The 24,961-nt window shown below is 47.6% G+C and overlaps 1 protein-coding gene across 1 annotated transcript in view; it reads left to right on the top strand.

The window, feature by feature from the left end:
• Positions 1-1,093: 1,093 nt before the first annotated feature.
• LOC122391826 (allatostatin-A receptor-like) overlaps positions 1,094-24,961 on the top strand; it is a 46,232-nt gene continuing 22,364 nt past the window's right edge. Inside the window, exon 1 of the mRNA XM_043386125.1 lies at positions 1,094-2,791. Coding sequence (XP_043242060.1) covers positions 1,426-2,499 — 1,074 coding nt within the window. The 5' untranslated portion in view covers positions 1,094-1,425 and the 3' untranslated portion in view covers positions 2,500-2,791. The remainder of the gene's footprint in view (positions 2,792-24,961) is intronic.

The raw sequence follows: 24,961 nt of genomic DNA, 5'->3' as shown, positions 1-24,961 counted from the left end.
GTGTGTGGTTGGAGGATTGTGAGAATTGTGTGGTTTACACCGTTGCTGCTTCGAGCGTGATTGAGTGCGTTAAAAGCTACCAGTGACTATGCTTCGCGAGCTAGCGCGAGCTCTGGTGTTCCTGGTGCTCACTCACCTTTTGGTTTCGGCTGCAAGACCTGCATCATTGCCGCCACCGACTGGCCGCTCACTGCTGTCGACGGCTTACGACGTCTGCTCCGCGCCCTCTCGCCGATGCCGACGATGTGCTGGCCGGCCGCTGTGCTCACCTGCCTCTGCGTGGCTTGACGATTGTCGTGACCTTGACCCTGGTCATGACCCCGCACGCGGTCGACCAGCGGCTGGCCGCTGTCGGCGCCGGGGTAGGCGGGGCCCTTGCGCTCGGCGCCGGGGCTGCAGGGGCGGCAGGTCGTGGCGGTCCGGCGGTCGGCGGGATGTTCTCGTCGGACTGATAAACATCCAGTCGCTGCTTCCGAAGGTGGTGTCACTGCAACACGATGAACTCCGCCGATTGGACTACGACTTCCTCGTCATTACCGAAACGTGGCTGAAGCGCTCCACCCCGACACGGCTCGTGACCTTCCCTGGGTTCACGCTCCACCGCGCGGACCGGCCTGGCGGCTCTGGCTTTGGCGGGGTGGCTATCCTGTGTCGCGACAACTACAGCTGCTCCGGCGCCGTGTGGGTCTGATGGCTTCACCCAGCGGTTGGGCAGCACAAGGGCCTTTGTCCTTTCAATGACGTTTCCATAAAACAAATACTTATCAGTATCAAACCAGAACACAACATACCAACATAAAACTATGTTGAATGCTATGTTGAGCTATGAAAGAAAACAGAAAAGAAATCAGAACGTGAGCAATAACTACATTCTTCCCTGAAGGTGCAGTAATGTATTTTATTTCCCGGATTTTTTTTTAACTGCCACAAACTAGAACCAACAGTCCAAAAGAGCCCATTATTGGCTACCACTCTATGGGCTGTCCTCACCTGTTAGAGAGATGCCGCCACCGTGGGGTAGGGGCGCGGACGGCGCGGACGGTGGCCCGCCGCGCGCAGCCGCCCGTCGCCCGGCGGAACTCCGTCGTTTGGCGGCAGTGTCGGTGCTGACGCCGGTGCGGTCGGCGGGCGCAGACGCACGTCGACGCGGCGCCAGTCGACGGACCGACATCCGCCGCCAGTTGGTCGTCCGTCGGCGACCGAGCCAGCAGCGCCGCTACCTGGGAGGAGGAACCGTCTGACCTGTCAGGACCGCTTTTCCTGCCGTCAGTCGGACGTCGCTCCGTTCGAGCCGAGCTGTCGCCGACTTCGCAGTCTGTTCAGACCACCAAAGCTTGGCGAGCTCTCTCGTCATCCCTCGTCACCGCCGCTGTCTCTGCGCCCTCGGGGATTTGCTCTGTCGTCACCGCCACCGTCAACGGCATCATGAACGACACCGAAGGTGAGACGGAGACCTGGGTGCTACGCGAGGTGGTGCCCGTCGTCGTCCCCATCATCTTCGGCATCATTGTCACCGTTGGGCTCTTCGGCAACGGCCTGGTGGTGCTGGTCGTTTCCTGCAACCTGCAGATGCGCTCCACCACCAACCTCCTCATCATCAACCTGGCCGTGGCAGATCTACTCTTCATCATCTTCTGCGTCCCGTTCACCGCCACCGATTACGCGATGAAGATCTGGGTGTTTGGCGACGCCTGGTGCAAAATCGTCCAGTACGTCGTCTTCGTCACAGCGTACGCCAGCGTTTTCACCCTGGTTCTAATGTCGATGGACCGGTTCCTGGCCGTTGTCCTACCGATCGCCTCGATGGGGATTCGCACGGAGCGTAACGCCGGTCTGGCCATCCTCTGCACCTGGTCCGTGATCCTGGTAGCGTGCGTGCCCATCATGCTGAGCCACGGCGAGGTACAACACTACGACAACTCGACAGCGGTGTCCTGTATGTTCCTGGACTCGCAGCTGTCCCAGGTGCCGGAGGGCCAGGGTTACAACTATCCGGCGTTCCAGCTGACCTTCTTCGCTACCAGCTACGTGCTGCCACTGCTGGTCATCATCGCCATGTACCTGCTGCTCCTGAAGCGACTCTGGCTGGGTGTGGTGCCCGGCGGTAACATGTCGGCCGAGAGTCTCCGCGGCAAGAGGCGCGTCACGCGCATGGTGGTCGTCGTCGTGGTCATCTTCGCCGTCTGCTGGTGCCCGATCCAGATCATCCTGGTGGTGCGGTCACTCAACAAGTACCCCATCACAGACGCCAGCGTGCTCATTCAGATCGTGGCCCAGGTGCAGGCCTACACGAACTCTTGTATCAACCCGATCCTGTACGCCTTCCTGTCGGAGAACTTCCGCAAGGCGTTCTTCAAGGTGATCTACTGTGCGCCCCGCCAGCCTGCGGCCGTTGTTGGTCGCCCGCAGCGTGCCAGCGAGATGCGTCCTCTCAACGAGACCAAGACCACGCGGTCCACGCTGGTCAACGGTAACAAGGAGAGCATGCACATCCTGTAGGGTGAGTCGCACCGCGGGAGAGGGACCACTGGCCGCCGGCGGCGGGGCGGCCACTCAGCCGCCGGCCCGAGTAGGGTCGGTGTACACACGGAGCTGTGAGGACTGGGGTGTCGCCCCTCGGCTGACACTCCGGGGGTTTGTGGACCGCTGTGGACTCTGTGGAGCCCGGTGGACAGACTCAGTGGACTATGTAGTCCGCCGGACGCTGAGGAGAACGGTGGACAGTAGGCGTGTGATGCTCGCCAGAGGACACCGTGCCTACGCCGAATACGGCCGACGTCTCCTCGCACAAGTAAGTAATATTTTACCCGTCTCGTCTAATATTTTATATAGCTACCTAACTCTGCTCTATTTTCATTGGAAATTTGACCAGGAATGCGAATGAAATAGCAAATGATTTTATTTTTTATGCACGCTTGGGTGAATTCATTATCCAATCAATTAGTATCTATCTTCCTTAGTGGTAACAAATGTTATATGAGCTCGGAGTTTATTACGATCAGCTGGTTGTATTGCAGAGAGCTCACGAATGAGCATATACCCGATTGCCCATGACACGTTGTCTTTACAGCTTCCTTGAGCCTTGGCCTTTGTTCTTACCCTGAAAATCGTCTTGAGTGCATCATTGGGCACCGTTTAGCGAGAACTTTGCATGAACCAGCGAAATATTATATCAAAATATCATTCAGCCTGAATAATGACTTAAAACATTAAAATGTTTAAAAACAAATATGCATGAGCACATGAGCAAAGTCGTAAACTTTAGCGAGAACGAGTGCGCATGATCTATGCAAAGCATCAGCAACGCCACAAAGTAAATAAATGGATCATATTCACTCAAATGAGACGAAAAAAGGAGAATCCCATAACGAGTTCTATTCGTGGCAATCCAATCGTGGATTTCTACTTAGCTAGGAGCTGTTCAGCGATGTACAACATTATATCAATGTAATGCAACACCAATCAGACTGAATTACTTTATATGTAATTATATCACCGCCTCTACTCTGAGAAGCGTGACATAGGCCGATAGATCATCCTTTCACTGTGCGTGCGCTTCTGCTCTATTCCCTCATTAGTCATTCATCATCCAGATGTTCATTATTTCCCACCTTCCCACATTATAACATGTCGGCAGTCTGAATGGGAACGCACAATGGCGCCACTGCGCTATACAGCTGATGGCCAAATCACGCCGCCGGGGTTGTATACAGTGCGCCCAGTTTGTCGCGAAATCGAATGTGTTCGCCTCTGTTTGCCGGTGACGCTCGCTAATGATCTGCCTCTGTTTGCGCGCGGAGGTTCGAGATATTCCCCGAACCACTCCGTGTAAGGTTCGCATATATTGGGAGCATAACGCTGTGAGTCGATAAACTACTTCGACTAAGTGGCTCATAAATATGTTATAACCTACTTTATGTGTTCTCCCTCGGCAAAGCAAGCAGGAAAAAGCAGAATGATTTTGATGAATCTCAACCAATTTGACTGCGGGGCGTCTGGCTTTTCAGTCGTTCCTGATGAGCGTCCGTGCTCGAGTGTCTCGACCTCGGTTATCGGAGCACTGGCGGCACCCGCGGTAGTGGTCTGTGGGTGATCGGGTCAGGCCGATCAGACGAACAGTCACCCCCGTGATCCCATACCCACCGCTTCATCTCAATCCCAGCGCAAAAACATACATCTATCAATGGGTAGTTGGCTTTCGACAGGACCGGCGCGGCTGTTGGCGCTCCGAGGATAGGCTGGTTACGTGGAAGTTCAGAGCCGATTATTGGGCCCTGGGATGGCGGTGGATCTAATTGAAGTCGGGGAAGTACAGGTTTGGCCGGGATGAGCAGGATGCCGGGTCCGTGTGGCCGGTTGGGAAAACAGGCAAACAGCTGGGATCTTAGCTCGGTGGCGACTGTACACAAATATGTACAGGCGCTCGGTGTAAGTAATGCGTGGCATTGATTCATCATGAATTATGCATGTCATGATAGCAGCACCAGTGGCAGCATTTATGACTTCAGTGCGCGGTTGGCAGCACGGTGTTAAGAACATACATCATGCATGTACACATGTGCATGCATGTATGTACATGCATCAGTGTTTCCGTCGTAGCGTGATGTTTGCTCTGCGGCACCTGTCACAGACGGAGTCCAGCTGAAACACTCAGTGTGAAATCCTTCTAATGGCACGTGCCTACCCGTCCCGCCGCGACCTGACAGTTGTACCGCTGCAATCCACTGCTCCGCCCGGAAAGAATCATAGACAGAGTGAACACCGACGTCTCCTTTGTTTTGTCCTGCTGGCTTGTGTGTAGCCTTCTTTTCCTAAACATCCTTTGAGTTTTGAGAGGTTGCCTTATCCAGCCGGCTCTTTTTATTGATTTATGTTCTATCACATGTCCGGTTGCATATCAGGCTGCTCCTTTGTCAAAATCTGAGAGACCAAGTTAATTGAGCAGTTGGCGAGCGAGCGTCTGTCTGACCTGTTCTTCTGTCGGCTTAAACATTGCACTAGTGAGCGCAAACCTTTGTCCTCGGGTACTTATTACTGACCTATAACGCTGCCGAACGGTTCACAAGTATTCCTGGCCGCCGCTATTTGAGGACGTTACGGACGCCACTGCAAACACAGCACATGTCTGCGGATAATAGGGTGCAGTGGAAATAAAGGGAGGTGAGAGGTGTGGGCAGATCGGCCAACAGTCGGTCTGAGAGAATTCCACACTGGCAGGCCATTTAGATGCCAAACTCTACACGACAGGCTATTAATAAGGGACAGGTGCCAGCGATCCAGACAAAACATTTTTCAGAATACGTAATTTATTTTCATTGAGGCACCTCTAGCTTTGTTTCTTTTGTGAAAATGTCCAGAGCTGCGCTTAGTTTGCTTTACGTGTGGTACCATTTTCTTCTTCTTCTTTTCCAATGTAATGCGACGCATATGATCGAGAACGATTCGGTTCGCATTATTCCCAAAAGTACACCGTTTTGTCATATGGCGCAAAAAAGAATCGCCTGCTTGGTTCTCAGCTTGAATCAAATGGTTTGTTGGGACGCTTTTCAACCGTCCTGCATTCTGCAAACGTAGCATTTGGGAAGCCTGCTTTAGCGTGCACTTAGTGGAAAACCACTTAACGGCAGCCCAGAGAGAAAACAACGCCTTTTGCCAAAACACGACAAAGTGCTCAATCGAATGTTACCGGTGCATGCATTACGGCCCTTATTCACTTTGAATCAGAGCATCAGCTAGAATCAGCAACATATACCACAAAATCAGACAATTTTAGGTTCTTGATCTACATTGGTGAGTGCCAGGCACTGGCTTTACAACTGCAACTATAAAATATATGCAGCATCTAAAATGATGACATAAAATCTTGCAGCATCAAATCCTACAGCACTGAGTGTGTCTTGCTTGGCACACTTATAAAATCATGGCATAAAATTATGTGCTCAATATTCTATAAGTGCTTAGTTTTATCATTAACTACTTGCTAGCGGTGTGGCGATCACGAAAAGATAGCGTTTTCCGTTGTTTAAGTGTATAATGTGATAAATGTACTTTATAACGTGCCACTCTTCCACAAGCAAACACTGTAACAATCTGGTGATTCCCGGGATTTGATACGGGCTTGTTTTCCGTGCATCTGCACTTTCTGTTCATTCAAAACATTCACAAATAGCCCAGATAAAAATTGTTAAGCTTCATTTTCCACGAGAATACAAGACAACAAGCCCGTTTTTACTAAGTGGTATGTGTACCTACCTGTCACGCTGTACCTACCAGGAATTCATTGCCAATATCCTTCAATGGAAATAAAAAATTGTCATGCACTCATGCCTCTCAGTCTTTCCATACGCATTTTCTAATTGCAAGGGCTTTATATATCGGATGAGCTATACGAGATAAGAATAGTGACTACTGGCTTTTCATTTGGGTGATAGCTTTAATGGATAAAGATAGTTGTAATTGTATAGCTGCTAACTTTGTTTCATTCTCCGTGGAAAATCATTTTCATGACTGAAGCCAAGGGATCAGTATTTACTTTTTTATTATTTACACAGTTTCTCCTGATCATAAATGATAAAAGAAAACGACGATGCGCCAATTTTTCAATAAGCTACTCGTTTGAACTTTTACATACAACCCTGATTCATCAAAAAGAAAATCAGCTTAGTCCAACTTATCCAGAAACAGGCTGAGTCTGATTTTTTTTTGCGAATAGACAGGTTTGCACGGTAGCCATAGGTTTTGAAGTAGCAAAGTATATTGAAACGCCATTAGCAATGCTCCTGAGATGGGCAGTCTGCTTAACATTTTGTCTAATTTAATTATATCCATATTTGCATGCAGGCTGCAGCTGTTGCAGCTTTAACTCAACTGCAACAAAAGAAGAAACCATGCATTTGAGAATTGTCACAAAGAATCTCGAATTTGGAACTCTCATCAACTTTTTCATTTTTTCGCTTAACTTTTTTACTTTCTATTCATTGCTCGTAAAAATGATGCCTTTGTCTTTGTCTTTGACTGCAGGTGCTCATGTGCCCAGTTTTAGTTACAATGAGGCCTGACAACAATGAAAATATTGTTTTCCCTCTTTTTGACAATGCCGTATGAGTTCTCAGTTCTCACCAATGACAGTCTCTTGTTATGTCTGAAACAGACTTTCTCGCTGTCCAGAAATCGCATGCGAAAGTCTATTCAATATATAAAATCTTGCTCGTATTAACCCGCGCCCCGCTGGGGCTCTTGGATTTCTACGCCCTGTTGGGGCTTTGGAACCTAGGCTAGTTATTGCATTGATCGCTAAGAAACACTGCACAGATAAAAATCCCGATTTGCTAAATAAATGTTTAACCCGCGAGTTGCTGGAGGGGGGGGGCGTTAAAGGCCCCCACTTTTTTCGCCGGGTCATAGCATAAAAACGGCGCGCCGCAGGCGCGCTAAATTTTGGGTACCTGTAGGGAATTGATTGAAGTTTTTTGTGACAAAGTTTCAAAAAAATCGGTCCGAAAATTTTTGAGATATCGAGGTTTTAGTGACGTCATGATTTCTGAGTTTCCGACCAAAAACGGCATATGTTCAAAAAATCATATAAAATCACAGAATAGATATACAGACATGCCGTAAACGCCATTAGACTGCCAATACCATGAGCAATCTAATGGCTATCTTCGATTATTGATTATTGTTCCGTATTTTCCAAAATCTTGAACTGAATCTTGGCAATTTCTCGTGACTACTTCACGACCATGATACATGAATTTCTTAAATTGAACTTTTTGAGCCAAACTCGTACACATATGAGAAAAATAATGTCACCATCGTGTTCTACGCTCCAAATTACCCATAAAACATGTGTCACAGGCTGCGAATATCAGTTTTGATTTTCGGGGATATGTGCCTACCCGGTTGACCTGACCTTGACCCTGACCTATGCTTGACTGACCCCTACATGGAGCTGACACTCTTGTGAGCCTTATATGATGGATTGTGCACCGTTTTGACAGAGTTTATGACGAGAGGCGCCCATTGCGAAGTCCTGAAGTCCATGCTACTGAACGCCCGATTTCAGGTGTTTGACCTGACCTTGACCCGACCTGTGACCTCAAAATTCAACTTTTAAGTACTCATCTGAAGCGTCTCGTCGTGCTCTTTCGTGTGCCGCCTCGTGCGTTTCGCTGCGCCTATTGGTTCTCGAGTTATCGGCTGGGGGCGTTTAACGCCCCCCCCCCCCAGCAAACGGTGGGTGGCGAAATACCCCAGCAACTGCCGGGTTAATATCCTTGGTGAACGAAACACAAAATGTTTTATAATCTTTCACCCCCGTTGTTTACTCTGTCATCCAAAAAGTTTTTGACGACGGCACGATATGTTTTCATTTTGTCGTCTATTTTCAATAACCCAGACATAGGGAATGGATAACAATATATTATCGTCACTTATCACCATTGTTTTTTCTTCTTCCCCGGAAAGTTAACATTACGGTTTCAGACAGGGAGAGAGAAGAGAGAGAGAGAGAGAGAGAGAGAGAGAGAGAGAGAGAGAGAGAGAGAGAGAGAGAGAGAGAGAGAGAGAGAGAGAGAGGAAGAGCAAGAGGGAAATGGAGAGAGGGATGGATAGATGAAGAAAATGGAGAGAAAGAAAGGAATTGGGAGAGAAGGAGAGAAGGAGAGAGGCGGGAAAGGTTTAACCCTCGCCCCGTTGGGGGGGGGGGCCATTTTGGCCCCCCCTGTGGTTTTTCCTGAATAGCAAGAAAACGGCGGCGCGCAGCGCCGCCAAATTTTCAGTACCTTCCCGGGCATCAATTTGACACCTTCACACCAAATTTCGAGTCTTAGGTCACCTTAGGTCAGGAGTTATTGAGGTCAAACTGAGGTCATGTTCGAGCAAAAATGAGCAAAAAACATGCAATCTTGAAACGCTCACCAAATCTACAGTTATCAAGCAATTTCAAAGTTCTTTATATGGTCTAGTAGACAAAACGCGGCGCTACAAAACTGCTATCTCGGATTTTCAAAATTTTTGGTTTTTGACCAAAAAAAATTCAAAAAATTGATTTTTTTAGAAAAACTAAAAAAAATCCAAAAATTTTCCGAATTTCGAAAAAACCGGAATATATGTGATAGTCCAAGCACTCTTCTATATACATACCAAATTTCAGATCGATATCTCGTTTTTTGGCCAAGTTATAGCGAAAAAACTGTTCAAAAATGATGACGTCAAATTTTTGAACTCAATTTTTAGCGATTCTAGACCACGTACGGCAAAACAAAGACCACCATTGAACTCCCCGTGACGAGCTGCATCGATTCGATACCCATTTTATGCAAAAATATTAACTTTGAAATTTGACCTAATTTGACCTGACCTTGACCTGACCTTGACCTGACCTTGACCAAAACGTGACCTAAGCTGGCCCCAAAGGCTGCCTGACCCACATAATCGCATTTGTCATGTAAAATGGACCATAAAACATGTATCACACGACACTTTCATATTGTGACCCCCCCGTGACCTGACCTCTGTGACCTGACCTGGTATCAGTGACCTCAAATAGCAAAATATGTGTTTGAAGAACATTTCCCCATCGATGATTTTCAATGAAATGCATTTTACTCGATTTTACAACGCATTTGTTGAAATGCCTGTAAACGGTGAAAATTGGACCTTTGACCTGACCTGTGACGTCATCGGTTTGACCTAGGTCAATAAAATTGGGTCACAAGGTAGTTCCCCGTTGGGGCTATCCAACGCCGTTTACCGCTTGTCGCTATGTTGCGTGGTTCTCGAGATCTTAGGGGGGGCCAAAATGGCCCCCCCCCCCAACCGGGCGCGTTGCTCGGCAGAGCCCAACGGGGCGCGGGTTAAGAGTTTGTGAGAGTCTTTGGGTCTGAGTTTATGTGCACAGCATCCAATATGGTGGTGAGCTAGGCTATGCACCGCAGCCCACCCCTTCCCTCAGTCCAGTCTAACCCTGGAATCTGCTTATCGAGCTGACCTCCTGCCGTGCCGGTGACAAAGCCGGCTCGTGTGTGACATTTGGTGGCGCACTGGCTGCCGCGGCGGCTTTGCAGCAGAGCGCCACAGGTGCCGCGATACGGCGAGTGGGTCAGCGAGCTCTGCCGTGGAATTTAAAAGGATTGCACTGACTTCTGGTTAGGTGGTGGATGCTGGGTGAATTGGATTATATGTGGTGGGCTCAGAGCAGGTCTTTGTGAGGCTGTAAAAGAGAGTCCTTGAGAATGGCACGAGCAGCGAGATACATTGAAATGCGAAACACGCTTGTGCATGAGATCGGAGATGTTTTGTCGTCATATACGAGGAAGTCTTTGGTCATTTAATATTTATTGGCACTCTTCGAAACTACAGTGACTGAGTGATTCTGCAGAAATGCTTCGAATTCAGAAAGTGTATCTTATTTTCCGACCACGTGTCCATGGGTGCCACTTCTGGCTGGCACCAGGTTCCAGGACCGTTTTAGCTGGACATCACATCTGGTCAGCTGTTTCAAATTCATCAATCAGCTCGGCACTCCGTCATAGCAACCGAACTGAGCGCTCCCTGATGCGCTACAAATATGCCGCTGTCGGTGACATGTGTGAGTAATGAGCCTGTCCTTGTGACCTGGGATGAAAACTAGAGCGAAAACGACTTTGATCATCACACGCTTCAGTGGGCCGTGGAGAGAGGCGATGACCGACCGATCTACGGTCAGATAAGACCAAATCCTTGGCTATCTGCTATCAGAATTGATCGGACTCATAGTGTTGATTGCGATAACTGACAGTCCGATACCACACCATCCAATCGACTGGCTCTAGATGAAAAGGCAATTATCTTGTCATGATCGAGTTGGCTGAATTGATATAAATGGGCCGGACTGCGACATTTTCTTGATTACGATCGTCTGAAAACGATAGAGGCTATCACTCTTAATAAGCTATTTCAAGATTTTAAAATATCACCACTTCATCGCATCCAATAAAGCACATTTTCAACCGTTATGGTGGCAATCATTTCTGTCTACAAACGTTTTTTATATTAAACTAGAGGGACAGCATTACGCGCAGCGTAATAAATCAATTTTCATTAAAATCGGCCCAGTAGCGGACGAGTTATTGCCAGAATAAATTTGGCGTCTCCTCCTGGCCGGCGGTGCTCTGTTCCGGTATTCATTGCCAAAGGTCAGTGACCTGCCGGCTCTGATTTCGCTCAGTTTGGCAAGCGAAGAAACTGAGCCTAATGCGCGTGCTCTCTGATCGGCGCCGGCCGCGGCCAAAATCCCGCAAAGATGCGCCCGCCACGTGCAAACCGGCGAGCGCACCCCCACCAAAATTTAATACGACAAACAGATGCACGCGTCCGACTTGCGCCCAAAATTTCACCCCCGTAGCCCGCACCGTTCCGGAGCAATAGCTCGCCAAGCGTGACTGACGCGTCACATACGGACATTTTGATTTTTATATATGTAAACTAGAGGGACAGCATTACGCGCAGCGTAAAGAGGGACAGCATTACGCGCAGCGTAATAAATCAATTTTCATTAAAATCGGCCCAGAAGCGGCCGAGTTATTGCCAGAATAAATGTTGCGTCTCCTCTTGGCCGGCGGTGCTCTGTTCCGGTATTCATTGCCAAAGGTCAGTGACCTGCCGGCTCTGATTTCACCCAATTTTGCAAGCGAAGAAACTGAGCCTGAGGCGCGTGCCGTCTGCTCGGCGCCGGCCGCGGCCCAAAATGCTGCAAAGATGCGCCCGCCACGTTCACACCGCTGCACGCACCCCCTCCAAAATTTAATACAACAAACAGATGCACGCGTCCGACTTACGTCGAAAATTTCACCCCCGCAGCTCACACCGTTCCACAGCAATAGCCCGCCAAGCGTGACTGACGCGTCACATACATACATACATACATACATACATACATACATACATACATACGGACATTCTGATTTTTATATATGTAAACTAGAGGGACAGCATTACGCGCAGCGTAATAAATCAATTTTCATTAAAATCGGCCCAGTAGCGGCCGAGTTATGGCCAGAATAAATGTTGCGTCTCCTCTTGACCGGCGGTGCTCTGTTCCGGTATTCATTGCCAAAGGTCAGTGACCTTCCGGCTCTGATTTCCCTCAGTTTTGAAAGCGAAGAAACTGAGCCTACGGCACGTGCTCTCTGATCGGCGCGGCCGCGGCCCGAAATGCTGCAAAGATGCGCCCGCCACGTGCAAACCGGCGAGCGCACCCCCACCAAAATTTAATACGACAAACAGATGCAAGCGTCCGACTTAAGTCCAAAATTTCACCCCCGTAGCCCGCACCGTTCCGGAGCAATAGCCCGCCAAGCGTGACTGACGCGTTACATACATACATACATACATACATACATACATACATACATACGTACAGACGTTTTGATTTTTATATATGTAACTAGAAGGACAGCATTACGCGCAGCGTAATAAATCAATTTTCATTAAAATCGACCCAGTAGCGGCCGAGTTATGGCCAGAATAAATTTGGCGTCTCCTCTTGGCCGGCGGTGCCCTGTTCCGGTATTCATTGCCAAAGGTCAGTGACCTTCCGGCTCTGATTTTGCTCAGTTTTCGCAGCGAACAATCTGAGCCTACGGCGCGTGCCGTCTGCTCGAAACCGGCCGCGGCCCAAAATGCTGCAAAGATGCGCCCGCCACGTGCAAACCGGCGAGCGCACCCCCACCAAAATTTAATACGACAAACAGATGCACGCGTCCGACTTGCGTCGAAAATTTCACCCCCGTAGCTCGCACAGTTCCACAGCAATAGCCCGCCAAGCGTGACTGACGCGTTACATACATACATACATACGTACAGACGTTTTGATTTTTATATATGTAACTAGAGGGACAGCATTACGCGCAGCGTAATAAATCAATTTTCATCAAAATCGGCCCAGTAGCGGCCGAGTTATGGCCAGAATAAATTTGGCGTCTCCTCTTGGCCGGCGGTGCTCTGTTCCGGTATTCATTGCCAAAGGTCAGTGACCTTCCGGCTCTGATTTCGCTCAGTTTAGCAAGCGAAGAAACTGAGCCTAGGGCGCGTGCCGTCTGCTCGGCGCCGGCCGCGGCCCAAAATCCCGCAAAGATGCGCCCGCCACGTGCACACTGCTGCACGCACCCCCTCGAAAAGTTGATACGACAAACAGATGCACGCGTCCGACTTGCGTCGAAAATTTCACCCCCGTAGCTCGCACAGTTCCACAGCAATAGCCCACCAAGCGTGACTGACGCGTTACATACATACATACGGACGTTTTGATTTTTATATAAGTAAACTAGAGGGACAGCATTACGCGCAGCGTAATAAATCAATTTTCATTAAAATCGGCCCAGTAGCGGCCGAGTTATTGCCAGAATAAATTTGGCGTCTCCTCCTGGCCGGCGGTGCCCTGTTCCGGTATTCATTGGCAAAGGTCAGTGACCTGCCGGCTCTGATTTCGCTCAGTTTGGCAAGCGAAGAAACTGAGCCTACGGCGCGTGCTCTCTGCTCGGCGCCGGCCGCGGCCCAAAATCCCGCAAAGATGCGCCCGCCACGTGCAAACCGCCGAGCGCACCCCCACCAAAATTTAATACGACAAACAGATGCACGCGTCCGACTTAAGTCCAAAATTTCAACCCCGTAGCCCGCACCGTTCCGGAGCAATAGCCCGCCAAGCGTGACGGACGCGTTACATACGTACAGACATTTTGATTTTTATATATGTAGACTAGGTGTCCAGCATTACGCGTAGCGTAATAAATCAATTTTCATTAAAATCGGCCCAGTAGCGGCCGAGTTATTGCCAGAATAAATTTGGCGTCTCCTCCTCGACGTAGGTGCCCTGGTCCGGTATTCATTGCCAAAGGTCAGTGACCTTCCGGCTCTTATTTCGCTCAGTTTGGCAAGCGAAGAAACTGAGCCTACGGCGCGTGCTCTCTGCTCGAAGCCGGCTGCGGCCCAAAATGCGGCAAAGATGCGCCCGCCACGTGCAAACCGGCGAGCGCACCCCCACCAAAATTTAATACGACAAACAGATGCACGCGTCCGACTTACGTTCAAAATTTCACCCCCGTAGCCCGCACCGTCCCGGAGCAATAGCCCGCCAAGCGTGACTGACGCGTTACATACATACATACATACGTACAGACATTTTGATTTTTATATATGTAAATATATCGGTAGTGCATTGAGGATCCAGCGATGCCCCAAAAATATAGATACATATCTGCGGTTTTACGTCGTCTGGTGGAACCGAGACACACGACCCCTCGCGTGTCATCGTGTGATCGTGTCGGTGTCAATACATCATCCTCTCGCCGTGACATGTCGGTACAGCATGCACGCACAGTGCACACGCTGATCACTCACGTCAATCATCTACAGGCAGCCAGTGCCCCTCTCTCGCTCCCCCCCCCCCCACACTCACTTTTCTATCAGTATCTTTTTCCCTCAAATTTTTTTTTAATTCTCAAGCTGTCCATCTCAAAGCTATCCCTCCCTCCCTCCTCTCTCTCTCTCTCTCTCTCTCTCTCTCTCTCTCTCTCTCTCTCTCTCTCTCTCTCTCTCTCTCTCTCTCTCTCTCACTCTTTCTTTCTCCATATCTCTATTCCATTTTCCTTCTCATCGTGCGTTCTGTAGTATGCCTTCAGCTCTATGGGATCACTCTCAGCTCGCCAATAACAGAATGCTGACGGAATCTGTCTGCCAGCATAGCCGGCTCTTCTGAGATCTTGCCCAGCCTGGGGCTCAGCAGCGCAGAGGCTGGTCCCAATGCAACAGCGACGGCTACAGTTTGGTATTCGATTATTGATGACTACACTGTAAAAAAAAGGTTAGCAGTTTCACCTGCTATTCTCGCGCCAAATTTCAGCACTTTATAACTGCTATTTTCGGCCGCTATCAGCCCTGTTAATCGGTTCCTGCTAAAATTTTAGTAGCCTTGAGCTGCTAAATTACCTGCTATTCGTGGTGCTAATTAACGTGTTGCATTTACTAACCCTACCCTCGGCGCCAAATTTCAGCCGTTTTAAGTTCGTTATTTTGTGCTAAATGACTGCTAAAAACGAAAGAAGTCACCACTTAGCACCATATTAACAATTTTAAACTGCTAAATTTTGCACCTCATAAACTCAATTACAAGTTATATCCATACGTAAAATTAACCTTCGCCCTGGTGGGGGGGGCCATTTTGGCCCCCCCCCCTGTGGTTTTTCAGCGATAACTCAGAAACCACTTGAGTTAGCGCCCTGAAACTTTGTATAGCTGTTTATTCAACATTTTTACATCATGTCCTTTTTTGGGGGGTTCGGGTCAGGTCAGGTCAGGTCACAAGGTCACCAAAACTGACACCACCTCTAAAAAAGTTCAAAGCTCTCTCAAAGGCACAGCTTTTATCCGATTGATGTAAAATTTACAGTACTTGAAGATGTCACCCAGCTCTACAAAATGGCTATCTCGGATTTTTTATAAATGTGACCTAAGGTCAGGTCAGGTCATCGCTGCTCCCCATTATAAGTCAATGGGAGAATCGAAAAGTAGTTGTTTTTCAGCTAAATCGGGCGTGATTGTTCCTATATTTCGTTATTGAAGTGTCTTGGGTCAGCAAATCACAGCCCATGTGAAACCATTTGCTTGTGACCTCGCTGAGGTCACGCTAGGTCATCTCCCTGGTCACCAGAGGTCACCAGCGGTTTTTCTGCACTTACTTGTTATTGAATAGAGATAGAGACTCCGTTCGACGTTTATCGTGTTTGTCTCGTCAATGCGGATCGAATGATATGCAGCATGACCTATTTCGGTAAGGTCATGACCTTGACCTGAGGTCAAATTTTGAAAATGACCTTTCGAGGTCAAACTATATATCATTCGACGCGTCTCGACGAGCCAAGCACGATGGTGCATGAATCGTTTCTCTATTTTCTCGTGAATGCATGCTATAGTTAAAAACATTTTCAACGAAATTTGCCAAGTTGACCTTGCATGACCTCTGTAGGCCAAACCGTTGAGCTGAGGTCAAATCTGACGAACTTTGGCGAAAGAGCTTGAAAAGAGCTATCGATTGCTTTTTTCCGCGGCTCTCTAGCTCTTCTAGTTTCCGAGCTACAGCGGAATATGTCCGGCAACACCGAAAACACTGAAATTTGACCTATGATGACCTCTAGCGACCTCAATATTGACCTTAGCGAAAAAATGACCGAAATACTTTCGAACGTACTTGTTATGGGCTTTCGTTTGCTTTTTTCCGCGTCTTCCTAGCCCTCTTCGTTTTCGAGTTAGACGGGGGGGGTCATTTTGGCCCCCCCCCACCAGGGCGAAGGTGGCTCAGACCCACACCAGGGCGCGGGTTAACGCAATGCGAAATAAATGGCCGCTGACAATGCCGAACGCCTGCATACCTACCCCTATTAGGCACGCACGTAACTTTATTAACGCACGCAACTCAAAGCACGCACTTTTATTAACACCTTTTATTTAATAAGGACTTCAAAACCACACCCCATGGGCGTAACATAGCAGCGGTGTGCCACAAACCACAGAAAATCGGTGCCGGTCGGACGGCTGCCGTGCAGAGTATGGCGGCAGTCCCAACCAGCGAGCACACGCTGGCTGCACACTCGATAATCGCGCGCAAGACCAGAGCAGCAACAGTCAACACGCATAAACGTACCCGCGCCGGTCGGCAGCTGCCGTGCCCACTGCACACTGCACAGCCCGAAGGCATGACGCATTCTCACCAGCGAGCACACGCGGCCACGCCGGCCGTTACCCATACTCGGTAACCACACGCCAGCCCAGGAAAATGTTATTCAATTTCTTCAGACGACACTAACAAATTTCAACATAAGGAACACATTCACCTCACGATGATCCCACACCACGTCCACTCGACACACATGCACTGCACAGTCCGGTTGGAATGTCGCGACGCACCTGGATGCACTGCAGCACCGTCCAACACTTCAATAATAAAATGGCGCCGCCGCGCGGAAGTGCGCAATCGGTCTAGCAGGCTAAAACTGCTACAAATTTACAAACACAAAAAGTTAGCAGTCGTTTAGCAGACTTTTATGTACTCGCCGTTTGGTAGCAGTCCTATGATGCTAACCTTTCCCGCCAATGATTTAACGCCTTTGTAAAACATGTCTTTTAGCAGCTTAAATAGCAGGTCCAGCAGAACAAGTAGGAAGCTACCAATTGAGCCTGCTAAAATGAAAGGAATGCCATAGAAAACTAGGAAAAAGTTCGTAAAAAGTATGAAGGTGCAAAATACAACCTGATTAGCAAATGAATAGCGCACGATTTAGCACTAAACTGCTAATCTTTTTTAACAGTGTAGCCTATCTTGTCTATGTACATACACTGAAATTTGAAAACGGAGCAGAAGCATGCTTGCTGCCTTCTCTAGGTCTTTGTTTCTCTCATTCTTACCCTCCCTTGCCTTTTCGTTTTTCGCCGTGTTGCTCTTCTGCTCATATCAATGCGTTCCCTTTGGTTTCTTGTCCTTTTTGTAAACTTGTTTATTGGATTTTTAAAGCTATTCCAATTTAGGCAACGGGATCTGAAAAGTCAGAAAAGTCTCTCAAGAATAGTCTCTCGATCGGAAAGCTGTCAATACGTGCGATTCAAACAAGCCGCGTTGTTGCATAACTATGTTAGCTATTTGTTGCGAGCGGTAGCTGAAAACGTGGTACACAAATGTAGCTAGATATTTGGTACTCTACAAGGTAAATGTCTTGCATATATGAGCAAACAATACTCGTTACCTATGTCTCGTCAGTGCTGTCATTAGAGTGGCATGGGTCGGGTTGAGTGAGTGGATGACGCCTCATTATTGTCACCACACCATGTTCGGTGAAATAGTAGTGCCAAGATCGCGATAACGATGTACTAAGAGCGCCATCAGACAACAGAAATAGCCTCTCTAACCAGCCTATGCGCATATCATAAGCACCTGCTTTGTTCTAAATGTGCCATTTTACCCAAACTAAGAGCTTAAAAGCAAGACTCTCAAGTTGGGCGCCATCAGAATAGCTCTTTATCACCAGAATGACCATTCTGCCTCGTCGCAGCATGCCGTGTAATTTACATTATGTCAGTCAGATGACCTTTGTTTCATTTCTTGATTATTTTCCGAGCTGAGCCTAATGCCATATGAAACTTCTGCTGTCGGAAGATCTGGCTGATGGCTCAACCAGTAGAGAAAAGTGGTGGTATATTGGAATATCATGTCTAATTTCGTAAGAGTTCCTGAACAAGTCCGGGAATTATTATTCTATCAGATGTTGGAGATTCATGACGAAATCTTGCTATACCACGTTTGTCCGAGATCAAGATCTGCATGAACAACTAAATATAGGGAAACAATGCAACTGTCTTCATTACTGAGAGGCAACGATCGAATAAAAAAACTATGCAATTTTGATTAATAGAAAGCAAAGGCTTTTCTCATTTTTCTTGGCCCATGCCGGGCTGCGAATCTCAACCAGCTTCCCCACTGTGCTAGGGGGGGGGGGGTGGAAGGGCGTAAATGACCACATCCGGTCATGTCGAAAACTAAGAGACAGAAACGAACGCGTAATTAAAAGCGATTGCGAGCATTTCATGAGTACTTTCATAGGTATCTATACTATTTTTGGTACTGGTCAATCCTTCTCGTAATGTAGCCTCTCAGCGCTGTGACCTGAGCAGTGAGTCCACATAAACATTTGATACTCTAATCATACCAAACCGCTTCATTTGTCACGGATGTTAATTAACTGGGCGAGCTGCATTTATCATAATAACTGTAACCGAATTAATTTGAAATACTTTAAGGGTTACCCATGAATGAAGAAATTCTCTGTTAGCCTAAACTGTGAAGCTATTTATAGATATACGTGCAGCTAGTCTTACATGAAGTGTTGACAGGGAATGAGTGATGTTTATTACGAGCCGAGTGTAATTCTGAGCATTGTCATCCCCCGGAAATCGTCTGCGCCAGTCGTCAACGAAGTCATGATGTAGTTAGTCTCTCTGGTCGTCAAAGGTGGCAAGGATCACTCGTAAGAACTTCCTATCACTAGACTCTGAGTGTCCATTGTCCATGGCTGCCAGGTGCGCCTGCCTACGTCACAGGCCGTCCAGTACCCCTTCTGACGTCATTTAGGGCGGCGCGCCCATGCGTGTTTCCGAGGCTGTCAATCACGCCGGTTATTACACTGCACCAGGGCCGATCCAGCTCGATAACCCGTTAGCCCAGCCTGAAGGTGCGCTATTATAGTTTTGATGCTCGCTTTTCTAAGAGCCGCTTTTTGTTCTGACGGTTTATTACCATCGATGGGAGTCTCTAGCTACGTGCCAGTGCCCACCAAATACTGCGTACTCCCATAGGTCGGCTCACAGCTCCCATATTATCTAGTTATTGGATCGCCGCCAGCGATAACGCGGCCACCTTTGATGTCAGGTAGCGTTATTCTTTTCTCTTTTTTCGACGTCGAATACATCAAACCAAATTAGATCAGTTTTTAGGGGCTGCGTATCTCCTGGATTAACGATTCGGCAAATCAAGTTAACATGAGATCTCAGTCATAGAAGGGCCATGTTGACGCTCAACATAGTAACGGGACGCAATATATTACATACCTGTTAGGTGCCATTTTTTCAATCAGTAGGTATAGGGGCCGAATTGTGACTCTTCTCAGGTCAGTTAAATGCTGTAGAAACGAAACGCAAATGCATTAAACCCAATTATCCTTGCTGCTCTTCAGTTCAACCGTTTTTGATAAATCAGATTAAACGTGAGTTTCATCCGTAAGATTATTCTGATACCCAAATACCAACTAAAAATATCGAAAACCAAACTAATTGTAAAACTGATATAAACACCAACTTTTTATCAAATTCGGAGCATCTTATGCATAAGGATGCTTCCCAATACCAGCAGAATACCAAATGCATAAGGCTTGAAATACCAAATACCAGGTTGGTATCGGTTTGTATCGGTATACCAAAAAGTCGGTATCCGATTGACACCACTATAGGCCGAACGGCTGGGCGGGGGACGATGTCCATTGTCCAACAAGCATCCCTATCCCTACGGTAGACGCTGTAAAAAGGCCGGTACGGACGAGAGTTGAAATTATTCCACGGCTTGCTCTTTTTTATGGAATGCAAAGGCTACCTGCGGCCTGCTGCCTGCCTCTCTCTCTCTCTGTCTCTCTCTCTCTCTCTCTCTCTCTCTCTCTCTCTCTCTCTCTCTCTCTCTCTCTCTCTCTCTTTCTCTTTCTCTCTCTTTCTCTCTCTCTCTCTTTCTCTCTCTTTCTCTCTCTCTCTCTCTCTCTCTCTCTCTCTCTCTCTCTCTCTCTCTCTCTCTCTCTCTCTCTCTCTCTCTCTCTCGTGTAAAATCTAAGCGCTCTCGTTGCCCTCTGACGGCTCCCCGTCGTTGCCACCTTGTGATTCTAGCCATGCGTCCTCACTGGTCGGTCTGAGGGTCGTTTGGGCTATCTATATCCCCGGCAGTCGTCTATCTCTCTTTACCGATCGTGAACCGGCCCGCGGTCACCCGCGCCGTCCAGCTCGGCTGCGCTGGACTCTCGTTAAACGGAAGCTGCGCTCAAGTCACAAAGGTCAACTCTCTCGTTCCCTGCGGCTGAGGAGAGACGGTAGCTGGGGGCGTCTTCGGCCACGATTCTTCGAAATGAACGGTGTGACGTAGCCAGAGCATGTAGCCTAGTGATGTGCAGGGCAGAATATGTCATTGAAAAATCTTTAGTCATTAACCCTATTCCTGGCGGGGGGGGGGGGCCTCAGGAGCCCCCCCCCTGAGGTTTTTTGGTTATTTCTCCCAAACGCGTTGAGCTAGGAAGCTCAAATTTTCTGACTTTCCTAAAAGGCTTCTACGCAACATGTCTGAAAATTTTGAGTTGATCTGACCTCAGGTCAGGTCACCAGAGGCGGTTTGGTGACCCTACCTCAGAAAAGTTTGCAATCACGCCAGAGCTAGAGTTTTTGACCGATCAATTTCTTCTCTTCAGGGTTTAGTTAGGGTACCAGTATGTGCAATTTGTATATCTCGGAATTTTGATATCGGTGACCTAAGGTCAGGTCAATTTCGCGACCTCCCCATTATAAGTCAATGGGGGAAAAATCAACTCCCTGTTTTTACCACTAAAACGGGTCGGAATGGCCCCATATACCATACATGACTTCATATACGATCAACCTTCACTACCTTGAGGTCTGTTTTGCTGTTGGGCAGCTGTGAGGTCATGTGACGTCATCAAAGGTCACCAAAGGTTTTTGGCCAATAACTCCGTACAGGAACAAGATACAGACGCGTGGATGGTCTCATTGTGTTCAGCTCGTCAAGACGCATCGAATGATATACATGATGACCTCGAGGTCACGTGACCTGAGGTCAACCTTTGACCTTGACCTTTCGAGGTCAACATATATATCATTCGATGCGGATTGACGAGAGGATCACGATGATGCCCTTAGTTTGTTCCTATCTTGACTAATTCGAAAGTTATTCGAGAAAAACTCTCTCCATATCTAGCGCCGCCATTTTGACTTTTTCGACCCCTGTGACGTCATCTTTGACCTGACCTGAAAATGACCTTAGTAAAAATTGTAGATCTTGGCCGTGCGTATCCGATGCCGTTTACCGCTTGTCGCTATCTTGCTTCGTTCTCGAGATCTCAGGGGGGGGGGCCGAATCGGCCCCCCCCGCCAGTTTCTTGTCCCGGCGGAGCCCGCCAGGAATAGGGTTAATGCCAGTAGCAGATTTTGAATTAACCCGCGCCCGGCTGGGGGTCCTGGATTTCCACGCCCTGCGGGGGGGGTGTGTTTGAACACCCCCCCCCCCCTTTTAACTCGGCTCCTGGGCCACGTAGCGATACGCGGAAGGCGGCGTTCGAAAGAGCGTCAAAAATAATGACGAAATTACTTTGGTCAATTTTTTGGTCAGGTCAAAGGTGAGGTCACCAGAGGTCATTGAAGGCAAAATTTCGCCGACTTCCAGGTCGAATGTCGAAAATTTCCAAGAAGCCAACGCATAACTCGGGAACCAATAGAGCTACAGCGCCGCGGAAAAGTGCATTCGATAGCCCTATTAGCGCCATTTCTGTGTAATCCTCTCAGATTAGACCTAACGTCAACGGTTTTGCCTGCAGGGGGCAAAAACTGCAAAAATAGCTGATTTTTTGGAAACAGTTTTTCTGCAATAACTTTTGACCCAAGACTTGTACGAGCTTACTTTCACCGGCATCGTGTTCCTCTCGTCAAGACGCATCGAATGAACTATAACTTGACCTTGAAAGGTCAACTTGAAAATTTGACCTCAGGTCAAGGTCATGACCTGACCGGAAAGGGTCATGTTGCATATCAGTCGATCCGTATCGTCGATCTGAACACATATAAGGCGTTTTCATCGCTCTAGCATGCCTCTATCAAAAGTTATTTGCGAAAATCTGTTAGATACCATTCGTGACCTAAGATGACCTCAGGGCACAAACAAGGGTTACGGACACCATTTTCATGTTCAGTGTGTCTAAACCACCTGTAATTCGGTGTTTGGGAGTGTTTATAATGTCTTTCGTCCAAAAAAGACGCGTTTCAATTTTCTCCCATTGACTTATAATGGGGAGGTCGCAAAATTGACCTGACCTTAGGTCATCGATATCAAAATTCTGAGATATACATTTTGTACATGCTATTGCTCTTAGAAATCTCTGAAAGTTTCAAAGCGATCGGTCACTCGGCCAGCTATGACAGACATTGAAACTTTTTTTATGAGGTGAGGTCACTTCAAGTGACCTAGTGACCTGACCTTGAATGACCTTGGTCTGAAATTTTCACAACATGTGTAGAATTGATGTATGATAAGGTGTACTAAAAACGCGCCGCCGTTTTTGAGATATTCGTGAAAAACCACAAGGGGGGTGTTCAAACACCCCCCCCCCCAGCGGGGCGCGGGTTAAGATGCATACAGCTGGACTGTATTTCAATAACAATTTGATAATCAACTTCAGTCAGCACTATTTGGCTGTCGGTACTAAGTCACACAACGGTTATAACGAATCAGTTAGCTTTATTCATAATTTTTAGAAGATATATTTAGCGACATATTCGTAATTGGCTTATTTCGTAATGAGCAGGTAGGCATAACTTTTCAAATAAGGCACACAGTGGCACACCAATCTCTTTTGATCGATATCCACTGTCCAATATTACACTTGAATATTGCATTTGACCGCGCGATGTCGATCAACGTCCATCCAGCGATTTTCCCACTTTATCATTCATATAGCGTGATTCGTAGCTCGTGAAAGTTTCGCGCCTTATTTCCTCACTATTTCCTTTCATTCATCGTTCAGCACGCGAATAGTGGAATTCTACCCAGCTACCTAACCGGAGACGTGCCAAAGGTAAAAATGCGACACCACCACCGAAAAAAATACAAACGAGAAAAGCGCCGCGATGACACACATCCGTGACTGGAATACCGAATCATCATAAAGACCTCCAGTGCGGTCTTTATCCTCTAGTGCGGGCATAAAAACATTGGAGAAGGCACCTGTATAGCGACACCCTAGCAGTGTCTATAGTCGTGCCTAATCCTCATCTTCTACAAATGTAGCGGTAGCTGTTTTTGTGGGAATCCAATCAGCAAGGAAACTTTGCAAATGACTATGCCGAAACTTCGACCACTGATGTCGAACTTACTGAAAGTGTGTAGTGAATTCAGAGTAGCAGCACCCGCATGCCTTAAAGGGACTATCCCACCTTTAACATGGGGTTTGAGTTGAGATAGCCAAGTTTGCGGCGAGGTTCAGAAACCACTATCTATCTAGGTTGCAACCCCCGCGGCCTCTTGGTGTTGAAGAAATTCGTTCCCTTCATTTGAAAATGGGCCTTGTACAAGGCCCTATCTTCAACATGGAGCGACCGTTAGTGTGACGTCACCTCGTTTAGTCATTCTGATTTAAATGGGTTTGTTCGTTGAAAAATCGCTTAAAACTTGGTCTGAACTTTGTTGTGGTGCCTACAGAGTAAAAAGAATCAGCTTTATGACAGTTAATGTGGCCTGGGGAAGGAGGTAATTTTGGGCTGTGACGTCACATATTTGAAAGTTTGTGTTTGGAATATGGGAAGCCTAAGATGTTTAATGAAAAATAAATGCCAGAACCGTGTTCCTGGTCATCCAATCTATCGGGCACAATTTAACTGGTTTTAACAACATTTTAGAAGGTGGGATAGTCCCTTTAACTCGGCCCTTTCAAAGATTTTAAAACATTCTAAATTTATTCATTCATTTATGATTAGACGTTATAATCCAAAGACTGACGAAGCCAATCAGATTTATGTTTTGTTTTTTTTTTGCGCATGGTTGCTGGGACACAACAGGCCTTTAGAGAAGTGCATCGATAAACATTGACATCGAATTATTCAGCTAATATAATCAAACCAATAAAGCTAACTATTTTTTTCTTTTGCGTATCGCTTCGTCAATTCGGCTCTGGGATATACATATTTGTGGTTCAGCCCGCGCCGGGGTGGAGATCTCATTCAAATTCGCCATAGCGGTTAGGTATTTGGCAACACTCGATTATCTCCAAAACTGAGAAGGGAAGGCGCGACAGAAAGGGCGACAATTAGAAAACGAGTATGGCTTTATTTACTTATATGGATGCTTATTAGGTACCTTATCTCGCTTCTTAGAAGGTGCATGCCACTCCTGCGCCGCTGCCCCCTAGCCCTTAATTGCACTAGAAAAGGTTACCATATGCCGCTCCCTTCAGTCTATTCACACACCTACGGGACGCTCACCGGGCAGCTCACATCAGCTGGGGCAGAGAGCGACTCGTGTTGGAACACTGCTGGATGAAGGACTGTACATATGTACCGCGAACAACCCAGCCAGGGACTTCTTCCGGTCGGGTATGCCAGTGTGAGTTACTCCTGCTTCCGGGAC

The sequence above is a fragment of the Amphibalanus amphitrite genome, unplaced genomic scaffold (genome assembly GCF_019059575.1).
Source record: "Amphibalanus amphitrite isolate SeventyFive unplaced genomic scaffold, NRLGWU_Aamphi_draft 000456F_arrow, whole genome shotgun sequence".
Classification (NCBI taxonomy): Eukaryota; Metazoa; Arthropoda; class Thecostraca; order Balanomorpha; family Balanidae; genus Amphibalanus; species Amphibalanus amphitrite.
The sequence above is the reverse complement of the archived record's forward strand: the minus strand, read 5'-3'. Positions and strand labels throughout refer to the sequence as shown.